Genomic DNA, 12220 nt, shown 5'->3' on the forward strand with positions numbered 1-12220 from the left:
GTGTGTAGACTGATGTCAACATTGGGTGTTGTGTAAACCTGAACAGATGGTGACCACGTGTGATTTTAATGATTCACGTGTTGTTCATTGATTCACCAGTCAACGTATATTGTGAAAATATTATGCAAGTAACAAGAACTGGGCAGAGATAGGAAGCAACTGATGTAGTTGTTTATGTATGATGCATCCTTGTGCTTGCATTACATTGTAATACATTGTTTCGCATAGTGCAATACGATGGTCACAATATGTGATTAATACTTTATAGTTCTATGCTTTAAAAATAGGTGGAATTTATATGTACATGAGGTTTTTAATGTTCACCTTACATTGAGAAAAAAATTGTTCCTTTAGCTGAAGCTGCATGGTGCTTCCTTTACTCTACATGGCCATCTCACACAGAAGTGCAAAACGTTTCCAATTACTGGTTATAGTTACTGGGATGCAACCACTCCCAAGCCGCTACTGCAAAGGTCTATCAAGTATACCTTATTTTGACAACAGTATTGTTTTAGAAGAGCCTGACATATTGTGCACTTATCTGGTATTGTTAATATCATTTGGTAACATGACTTGGCCCCCTTACTTGTTTCGATCACTCTTTGTCTTCAAGGAAACACAACCGCACCCAATGCTCCCAGAATGCTTTTGGTTGCCCGGCTCCCTGTCCGTTGCGTCAAAGGACTTATGGTTAAGGTCCACCATCTTGAAAATAATGGCCACCGCGGCAAGAGGACAACCCCCGTGTTTTGTTGTGGCCCATTTGAAGACGAGAATACTGAAGATTGTAAATGTAATCTAATTATAATGCTTCTGCTATCAGTGAAACTGGTGATGAGCAGTAATTTGGAATACTCCAAAGGCAAACGATAATGCAGTTCACACAAGTCTAGCATATGCTTGCTGTGGACAATATTCCCTTACATATTTATGGGATTGTATGATACATTTTTGCACACCTGGTTCAAATACATGATTACGTGCCCAAAATGTCAGAGATAAAACATGCCCAAAAAACATTAGAGAAATGTACTGCTATTGGCAAATGACTCGACCCTGGAAGAATCGGATGGGTATGAGGGGCCCCTTTGCTAACTGTTGAGCGCAGAGACCCCCTTTGTATGAAACAACCCTGAGAAAGATACTCAGATTCTCACTGATGATAGGGTATAGTCTTCTGAGGCGGAGAAGCAACGTGTGTTATACAACCTATAACATATGGCTATAATGAAGTCAAAATCCCATAAGAAGACCATACTTGGCAAGAGGTCTGGCTTTCTCATAGTAGGTTTATTATGGGATTCTGCCAAGGGGGTGCTAGACATCAAGTTTTTCATAAATGGGTTAATTAAAAAAGGAACAAAAAACTGTTTACACCATAGGTTGAATTCCACAGTTTGAGAAGGGGGAGCGATAGGCATCTTCTAGTGGCCATCCTGCATATTGCATAGCATGCACCCACGGTTTTGCCCAATGGACAATACAGGAGCTTAACAGCATTCGTTAGTAAAATGCCCTTGAAGATCAGCATTTCTGCAATGCCAGGCTACTGTGAGTAATTCTCTTTCGATACACTATTTTATTTGCTAGTGCATTCAGGTCATTAGCAGGGACTGCTAATCAGCTTACCCAATCTTGGCACACACAGTGCACACCCAGGTCTTGCCAGTGCCAGGACCTGACACCCGGCAGGAATTGCAGACTCGGAGTTTACAGGCTTGGCAGAGGTCTCCTCTGTCGAAGATCAACCCCAGATTCTTCTTGCAGCGAACGCATATTTTGCCAGCATCCTGGTTTTGCAGTCGCTGGCGGTTTGCCCCTCGTCTTCGGATTTCGAGGAGCTCGTTCTTTAACTTCCTGAAAGACAAGAAAAAAACAAAAAGTAGACGTGAAATCTTTGCCATTGGAACTGTAATTAAAGTACGGTTTTTTTTCTCCAAGACAAAGGACTTCTGATTAAATTCATCTCAATCTCAAAAGACATGCACTTTACTTTAATGCATTTCCAATCAGTAGTACACGGAACATCCTTGTTGGTGTTTACAATCATCTGCTAACTAATGCTCGGCACACATTGGGTCATTTCATGCTCTGAACAGCTTTTAAAATCACTGCGTTCCTCAACCAAGATATTCACAGCATAATGCATGAGACGTGGCGCCTGGTTTACAAAGCGTTTTAAATTGAATTATTCCATTGAAAAACGCTGCTCTAAATCAGCCCCCGTGTGTTAAGATGTTACCGTGATGACCCCTTCTCTTGGAACTGAGCCCATGCAATAGATCAGGCGTTAAAAAAACGTTATTTCATGTGAAAACCTCCTGCCAGTCATGATGATCTTTATTAAAAACAGCGACCTCATTCTGGGCTAATCTACATCACTGCCTTGAATTGAATCACGGATAAACTCATCTTTGAGATATTTACAGCTGCCTCTCCTATCAAGGATTAGCGAGGTGTTGCAACGTGTATATATGAATACAAATTATAGGATAAAAAAAATGGTCCCCCTTCATTTTCTCAAAGACAAAAAGGTAACATTTTTGCTCCAGCATGCAACAAAAACCGCTGGACAGATTTGGACCAGGTCTGAAACATCTTGCGCACAAAGTGTTGACTCGCAATCCTTTTGTGGTTTGAGGATTTTCTGTATAGTATTTTTTAAATATTTTTGATGGCACCAAAAAAAATAGTGATATCCCCATGATGCATTGTGGCAGAGAAGTTTTTCAGAAATGAAAAAGCTGCCATCTTCTTTTTTTCTGATGCAAGAGATAGCTGTGGTTATACCTGCGAATATCGGAAAATGAAAATCTGAAAAATAGCTTTTGGAGGCAGAAAATTATGAAATGGAATCAGGCTATAGGTGGGAGGTGGTGAAAAGGCAGGATATGAGATATGGAAGTAGTAGGTGGGCTATGGACTGAATTTTCAGCACAAAGTTTTCCCATAGACGCAAGTATTCAGCGGGATACCCGCGGCTACCGGCGAAGACGAGATCAGCATTGAAAGTGTGTATTTGAGGGGGTAGGGGAGAGGGCTAGGGAGGCAAATGGTAGTTTGAGGGAGTAGGGTAACCTAGCCAAGAGGAGAGGGGCACTTGGTGATTGAGTTGGGGTCTAGTGGAACATTTTCTTGTTTCGCCGTTTTTCCTGATAATCCCAGCTATCCGAAACTATGATAATCGCGGCTATATGTAGTGCATTGGTACTATAGCCGGAGTTGTATACAAAAAGGATATGTATACAGCTACAGTGAGGCTGGGGGTGAAAAATCACTGGCCATGGCACTTGGTAGCATTTAAATGGCTCAAGATCTGGTAGTGTTGTAAAATATACAATGGCCATGACCTATTAGCGTAAACAAAATAGAAAGTGGCCAGGGAGTGATTTAAAAAATACAGTGGGCATGTGTGCATGGTTGCAGGCCATGGTGTGTGGCTAGGCAGTGATTTAAAAACTACAGTGTCACTACACCCGAAGGCCATGGCCAGTGGCACCAAAAATAAATACAGTGGGCAGGCCAAAGGCCGTGGCCAGTGGCGCCAAACATATACAGTGGGCATGGCAGAAAAAATACCGCCCAGTCATCAACACAGGAGACAAACAGTACTTTTTAGGCGAGGAGCTCAGAATCCCCACCAGCCATTGCTTTTATTGTTCTGGCCAGTGTGTTTGTGTGTTCTTAAATGTTGTGCTGGCAGCAACCTACTAAAGGGGTTGTCAGTCTCTTTGGAGTAATGAGAAAATTAACTGGCTGGGTACCCCTTTAGATCCACACTTTAGAACCTCCTATTTCCTTCTGCACCTGATACAACTTGAGTCTTCACAGTTTCCCAGCAGTCATTTTTTACACTGAAGAGGGAAAATCTGAATATACATTCCCTCCCGATAGACCTCCCAACCGGATGAAGTATCCATGACAAAACGACCACTGACCGTACGAGGTCGCACCGATCCCCACTGCTCCCACCATCGGTACGCACCACGAAAGATACCCGGCCAGCCGACCTTACAACCCTGCAGTGGTACGAACCCTACCTAAAGTAAGCGCAGAGTGACAAGACCGAGCTGGAGATGACTACATGGACAGAATCGACTAACACCTCCACAAAAGCCATGCTGCAAGTCGTTAGAGACGTCATGACGACATAGCTATGTTAGACACGAAGCACACGTGCACTCCGCACATTCGGGACATTCTCACACCAACCTACACGAAGAATACATGCGTACAGTTCTATGAGATAGAGGACGGTAACATACACATACTGTCTGCACGTTTATTATTTTGCCACTTAGGCCACTACAGCACCGTAGAAACGCAAGATGCCAGAAAAGATTGTTTACATGCTTGCAGATGCTACTTGCTATTAACCCTATGGAAAGACTGGAGCACTCGAGGGACCTGACCGACAATGACTCATCTTAACCTATGGACATTATGAAGAATACATAATCAGAGCCAGAGTAGGCCTTAGCAAAATACAGAAAGCCAGGAGCGTCTCACAGAAATCTCGAGCAGTAAGATGCTGTGCAAGCAGAATAGTCATGGCAGAAGCAAAGGCAGCCAAGGCCACAATGTTGCAACACAACATTCCATACACACTGAGTCAAAATGACTGAGCTCGCAACAAAATTGCAACATATCAGCAACGTTATACCTGGGTGTGTGCTTGATTGAAATCCTTAACATGTGCATACTACTGCCATGAGAGCGTTCCATTCTCAGCATATAACTTTGCTGATATGTTGCGATTTTGTTGCAAGCTCGGTCTTAGTTGTGGCTGTTGTGCTTTCCCAGCCTCTAGGTCTTTTGATATATATATATATATATATATATATATATATATATATATATATATATATATATATATATATATATATATATACACATATATAGATATGGGGCAGCAATCACCAAGTGGTGACAATACAATTCAAAAATAAGTAAAGCAATTGACTTCACTGATAATAATGCAGAATATAAAACACAGGAAAAATAACAGTTTTGGGTTGTGAAAAGATAGCGTTCAAGTCAATATTTCCCCTTGCCAAGTTCTGAATGTACAAATGAGCAATCCTACACAGATGTCAGTAATCAACAGGTATTCAGGAATGAAAGACAATCGGCCTCATTACGAGTTTCCAAACTCGGGTCCTGGTCTGGGTTCCCTGAATGGGGAAATACCGGGCCATTCTGACTTTGGAGGGCCCGGTATTTCCCCATTCAGGGAACCCCGACCATCCCCATTCCCATTTGAGCTCCCAGAGGGCTCAATGGGAATGGGGAGCATGCTAACAATGGGCGTGTTAATGACGGGCCCGTTGTTAGCATGCTGGGCCCCTCACGGGACCCGCAAAGGATGTCTGGTCTGACCAGACGTCCTGAGCGGGTCCTGCAAGGGGACCTCGTAATGTAGCAGTATGGGTTTAATGGCGCTGGCAGCTCTACCGGTGCTGTTCAACCCATACCGCCAGCCTTGTATTGAGACAGCATGTCTAGATTTTAAATGCAATCTTCCCTCCCAAAACAAGAGAGGAAACCGTTTTTGGAAATTGACACTTTTAAATGACAGGTGAAAATGACTTGGTAAAACAATGCAAAAGGGTGCAAAAATGTTTAAATGGAGAAAAATTCTCAGGAAAGCAACACTAAACAGGTCCTAAAACCCATGAGCTACCAGCTAAACAATAGTACACACTTTAGATCAGGATGGGATTGAAGAATCACTTTGAATGGGGAAAAGACACGTTTAAACTTTTGAAAATTGCAAATTCGTGGCAAACCTTTACTATGCGATATTTGATGAAAAATGTTCTGCAATGCAGTATGTAGTCATGGATGTAGCTAAGGGTCGTAGGTATAAGTGAGAGTTGAAATTTCGTTTCTATCTTTAAAATGGAAGAAGTTATGGAGGTTTTAGTGAGAGGTGTTTTTGAAAAATAGGCGCAAAAATAAGAACAGCAATTCGGTTTTAAAAATGATTGGTTTGATTACACTATATTTATGACTATGAAAAAGAGAATGCCACCCGGGAATGTACACAGTTACGTAGCCATCATAACCGTTCACGTGGTGGATACTCGATTTCTTTCTGGGATTTACTTTAGTTACTCAAAATCACTAATGAGTTATTGTTTTGTACAACAAATGAGAAAATAAATCAGTGCAAGAATGGTTCTGCAGGGCACCTCTGGCAGGATTGGATCAGCAGGGCGGTTCTGGTTAATTTCAGACTGCACCTCAGACTAGATTTGGATGGGCCCTTCTGGTCACTGGACATGACAGATAGCAGGATGCAAGCTTCAGTGGGAAAGCCTTAATGATAGCAAGCCAAACTGAATCAGAATTAAATCCCCTCAAGTTTGGGATGTTTGAAATTGGGTCTAGCTAGAAAGAGTTCAGAAATGCTAGAGTTGGATTCTCAAAGAAGTCTGGAGTCAGCTGCAAGATGAAAAGTTCTGGATAGGATGAAGAAGTCAGGAACAAAATGCTGCACGGAAGTCTGGATGGGTTCTGGAAGCAGGGTGTTCTATGTGTGGTGAAGTTCCTATATTTATGCTACCAAGTGACATCACAAATGTTATGTTGTGGGCAGAATTTCAAAACACACCCCCACGGCTGTGAGTGGCCACAGGCACTTGCCTTGTTTTGGTTGGCAGTCAGAACAGAGCTGTCATCTTTAAGATGAGATTTAGGAACTACCACACTGATTTTGACCAAAACTTAACTTTTGCACAAATGTACATTTCTAAAATGAATTCTCCTAATAAAATCAGACATATACATTACATATTTGATGGGTTATATTTACATTCAATCCCCATCTCTGTACGAGCTGTCTTTCTCATTCTATAGAATGTTCTCAATTTTAATCACAACAGTTTGGATTAATAATTTCTATCGGTACATCTCTGGTTGCTTATCACTGGATCATGTATGTATAATATTAGGCTTGCAACATTAATAGTTCTGCTACAATGATGTTTTTTTTGTAACTTTGGTTCCTTAAGTAGTACAGGGTTCATCAATGTCTTCAAAGCAAAAGCCTTAACTTAGGTTAACATCTACCAATTTTTCAGATTTATCCTTCTTTCGGTTGCACAGTTAGAGAGTTTCAAACTTGACCACAAATACAGATTTAACATCAAAGTTCCTCTGAACAGAGTATTTTTTCTCTCCTTTCAACAAACAACAGCTGTCAGATCCCTTTGATCAGGGTGGGGTGTAGAGGGAAGCATCCTGCCCCTCCACAGCAGAGGTCAATGCTCAGCCTGTCCTTTGTTCTTGGCTCAGCCACAAGACGAATGTCTAATGAAGTCTATTGTGCTTCTTGTGGTTAATATGGGGGAGCCATTAAGGCTTCCATTAGCCTTCCTGTAGCAAGGGGATGTCAAACTGAAGTGTCAAACATTCCCAGGCTAGGCAGTGTCCAATCAGGATTAAGCAGTTACTTCCACTGGGTTACTGTAAGATTCTCCTACAATCTTTTATTAATAAGATATGAAATGAACAGAGTTTATAATAGATTTTGACATTTGAAAGGAATTAAGCCCTTCACAGAAAAATGCTATAAACAGGTGAATTTTGCACTTCTTCAGGAAAAAGAAATATTTTTACACTGGGTTTGACATCTAGTTTTCTTATGCAGCTGTCAGGCAGGGAGGCCTGGATTCCTCTGACTGCACTGGAGAATTTGTGATTTCAGCCCACTTTTCCTTTCAATAGCTCACTGGGAAAATGACTGAAATTAGCACCAAAACAGCACTTTGAAGGTTGCAATGGATGAAGAAAACTGGATTTTAAAAGCATTTTCGGATTTTAGCCCACTTTTGTGGCCCTGCTTCATGTGACAGGTGACAGAACCCACTGGCATTCTCCTGCAGGGAGTTCTGTTTTGACATCAACTGTTTATGGCAGGTTGATGCTGCATTTTAGTGATTTACATGCACAGTTTAGCAGATTTGGTGCACACAGGGGTTAGCGCCTCAATTTTTGGCAGTTTCTTTCCCCCATTGGCAAAAGGGGTGCAGTGGCATGGGTAAAAATATTCCACACACATACCATTGTTACGCATTGTCACATAGTCACACATTGTTGATACACAGCATACATGGCCAGGTGTCTTGCGGGCTGGGAACAGAGTTGGTCCCAGGCTTGGGGGCCCGTGGCCTAACCAATCAGAACTCTGGGGGCTAGGGACATGTGGCGGAAATTACCAGCCAACCACAGGGTTTCAGAGCAGCAATTTTTAGGGATGATCCAAGCACACCACCTGACCCAGTGGTCTCCACTAATATTGCACACTATACGTTCCCATAAGGGACCTAACACTCAGGCAGCCACTCCTGTGTGGTGTTAGGTTTTGGGATGAACTTGCTAAGTGATGCAGTTAGTGATGTCACTTGTCTACAAAACTGTCCTGGGATCCAGAATGTGTGTAATTTTGCCTGGATTGCTCCAAGTATTTGATCCCTGTTTGTTCACTGTAATAAACAGCAGTACCGCTTGCTCCTTGTGTGTACCGCAACTTCTTTTTGACAAGGGAATGAGTTAGGGCCTTCCGTTAACCGGAGGTCCGCGGACCCCAGGTGCAGCTCTGTCATCCCCCGGAATAACCCTAACAACACATATGCTCCACAGTTAATAACCCATTGTCTACAGTTAGGGTATTCCCCTGCATAGTATACAAAGTTGACAACTTTCCGAGAGCTAACGTTCTTTTAACATTTTGAGGATTTATAGAGTTAACTAAGGGTTTTTCCATTTGCTGCTTGAAAGTCTAGGGAAGTAGGGGACCTATGTCCTTCCCAATCAGCCTTAGAGAGGAACAGGAGGGGGAGAATCAAAGATGGTGGACAGGCCATATAAAGGCTTGGTCTGCCCCCTGAACCCAAGTTAGTCCAGGTGGACCTCGAAGAGGCAGACAATCCCAGCTGGGACTCTATTTTTATTAACAGGCACATAGAATCACAGCAATCACAGCCCAGATAGAGAAGGCATTGCTGTGTAAAATCCAGAGGCCCCAGTCAGTTAGTAGGAATATTTGGAGACGGAAGGAGGTTGGAGGCTTGAGACTGAAGAGCAGTCCTTTGCAGAGGAGTTTGGGCTGGAGAGAGGAGGTGGAGACATGTAGCAAACAAGGTGAGTTTTTGGAGGAGCGGTTACGATGGCTGGGTGAGGCCAGGCAAGAGGGTACTGGGGTGCAAAGAAGGTCCAGTGGGCTGGGTGAGGAAAACCGAGAACTGACCTGCGAGGCTTTGAAAGAGCTGGCATGGGAGAGCTGGGTTTGGATAGAGGCTGATGAGCTTGGGTTATGCCACACCAGCAGGGACACATTCTGGATAGAGGTCTGGGAAGCAGGCAACCAAAGCAAGGGGTGGGTGAAAGCACAAACGTGTTTGGGAAATGCAGAGATTGATGATATTAGGAGGATGTTTGGGGACATCAGGATGAGGCTGGTGATAGTAAGTAGGAGGTTGGGAAACATCAGGAGGTGGTTGGTGACAATGGAAGAGGTTGGGAAAGATCAGGCACTTATCGGTGAATATACTTGAGTGGGCACTGCTGAAAAGGAGGCTGGTGATAGGATGGGAAGGTTGGGAAATCACAGAAGGAGGTTGGTGACCATAAGGAGGAGGGTGGGAAAAATCAAAAGGTGGATGGTGATAATAGGGAGACGGTTGAGAAACATCTGGAGAAGGACAGTAAAATGATGGTGGAGGTTGGGAATGATCTGCAGTACATCGGTGGATATGATAAGGTGGTGGGGAACCCTCAGACAGTTGTAGGAATGTTTCAGGGGAAGACTAGTGACCAAAGTGGGCAATTGAGTTCTTGAAGATTTTTCAGAAGTGGGCAAGTTTGGGTAACGTGACTGAGGAAGATAGGGGGAGACAGAGGTGATAGATGACTGTAAGAACGAGGTGGCAGAGATAGACACCAGGAGACAGTTATGGAACTTCAGAAAGAGGAATCAGATATCTAGAATTGGCAGGTTGACATGTACATGGTTGGCCTAAACAAAGTGTGGGGGGAGGGAGGAGGAAAGAACACCCATCAGAAAGACAGTTCACCAAGTTTAGCACTCAGCCCTGCCCGATTCCTCATCCTACTGGTCAAAGGTGTTAATCCCTGCAGATACATGTCAACTGTCCACCCTCAGGGCGTTGATGCATTGGGAATTTCTGAATTGTGTTATAAGAACTGCTAAAACTAAAAGTGGGAGGAATCTGGCTAAAAGCTCCATTACTCTCTCCTTTAAGAACATACTAGGTATTTTGTCACACCTATTAGACATAGCATGTTCGCAACAGTGAGCAATTTATATTCCCCTGTATGTTAAAAAAGGGAGTCCCCAGTACGCCCTAAGATAAACACACAAAATGTCACTGTCTCATGGGAGACAAAGCCAGGAAAGCGTTCTGGTAATGTTTACCCAAGGAACGTGCAAACAGCAGCAGTGGCTCACAGGAGCATAAACCCATTGGCATTTGTGAGTTAAATAAGAAGGAACATGATGATGAAAACAAAGTTCTTCCTTAAAGAATCTAAAATCAGGCACCCTCATTTGCCATTGGGCATCATTTCAACAGAAAAATGTGAGCACATAGCCTATCCCCCTCTGTTAAAAGTACTCGTCACCAGCAAAATGTTGATGTTTAAGAAATGTGTGGCAATTACGCAAATAAAATCTGCAAAAATAGTGCAAAAGAAAATGCATACAAATATGTGTTCTGCCTGAGGTATTGTACCACCAGCATTACATTTGATACCAGAGTTGGAAATGCAGACTACAGATACTGTTGACACAATCACCTGGTTCAGTGAGATGATGTTTAAGTGGTATTGTTATTCTTACGTTTACTTCTGGTCTATGTAAATGGTTGCTGTACCTCTGTTTAAATCAATACCAATTCACATATTAAAAAAGGTGCTAACTGAGGTTTGAAGCAAACATGCATTATAATTTAAATTGTTAAGTGGGCATGACTTCACTTTTTGTAAACCTCTGTCGAATATCTTCACACCTTCCTCATTAGCCCATATAATCGGTTCAATGTTCTTTTATCGCCCGCAATTACAACGCCAGGCATTAGAACGTGGACATTCTAATGATAACGTTCATCAACATTTCTTTATGGGACAGGGGTTACCCAACCCCCCATCCATCTTTACCTATTCTCTACCCCAACCCCTTATCTGCCCTTTCCCACTCCCCACCCCCTAAAAAATTTGATGAACGTTTTTGTTATAATATACACTTTGAAATGCCTTGCGTTGCAATTGCAGGCGATGAAAGGAAGTCGTATCATATAATCCATAGAGCACACACACACACAGTCTCACAAAGAAAATAGCACCCAATCACGTGTTGTTATGTCAGCAGAAAAGAGACCGCACCGCGCTCTCCTGCTGTACATTCATCCTGCTCCTTCTACTGAAACAGAACACTTACTTACATCCCATGCTAGAGAAGTGCCTTTATACCTGTGGCCAAATGAATAACACTACCAATGACTATACTCTCTATTTGGGTTGGTATCTCGCACCTTGTGGATGGGGGCTCATTTTCAAACCTCGTCATTTGGATTTGTCATCAGCATTTGAAAAATTCACAGAATAGGTTTTTAGACCACCTGAATGCAAGCAGGATTTCAGGAACAGTCGTTCATTGGTTAACATATGTTCTATGGTTTAGCACACAGTGAGTGAGGCTCTTAGCCTTTTATTTCCTTCCATTAATTTCGTGGGAGTTGATCTCAGACCAACATCCCTGGTTGTAATTGCATATTATGACTGGGTAAGAGACCATATGTCCTTCTTTCTTCCCTAAAATATATTAAATACTTCATGGACCTGTCTGATTCATAATATTTCTGTACAGACACTTGTAATATTGAAGCCGCTTTTTTACTTTGCTGATTTCGGCTGCTAGGTATGTTCCTGGGGCCATAGCACACCAGTGCTGCACAATTCCCCAAGTTGTAACTATGCCTATTGACAATACTGTGATGCAGTCTTAGACATTTTTTAGACATATTTGCGAAAGTTTCATCAAGATATATTTTTGTGAGATAAATTCAACGCGATTACGTTTTTCTTCTTTCAGCACAAAATGTAATTCTTCGATTACTGAAGATATGCATGCACTTGTTATTTCAATTTTGACTACAGCATTTTTTTCCAATAAATAGCAGATTTTATAATTGCATTT

General features: G+C 42.4%; 1 protein-coding gene across 6 annotated transcripts in view; it reads right to left on the minus strand.

The window, feature by feature from the left end:
* Positions 1-12220, minus strand: part of SYTL5 (synaptotagmin like 5) — an 885600-nt gene that overhangs the window by 590586 nt on the left and 282794 nt on the right. For all 6 annotated transcript variants that reach the window (XM_069636554.1, XM_069636560.1, XM_069636555.1 and 3 more), the window contains one exon: positions 1630-1857. In XM_069636554.1, coding sequence (XP_069492655.1) covers positions 1630-1857 — 228 coding nt within the window. The remainder of the gene's footprint in view (positions 1-1629; positions 1858-12220) is intronic.

The sequence above is a fragment of the Ambystoma mexicanum genome, chromosome 7p, assembly GCF_040938575.1.
Source record: "Ambystoma mexicanum isolate Mex_15411 chromosome 7p, UKY_AmexF1_1, whole genome shotgun sequence".
Lineage (NCBI taxonomy): Eukaryota > Metazoa > Chordata > Amphibia > Caudata > Ambystomatidae > Ambystoma > Ambystoma mexicanum.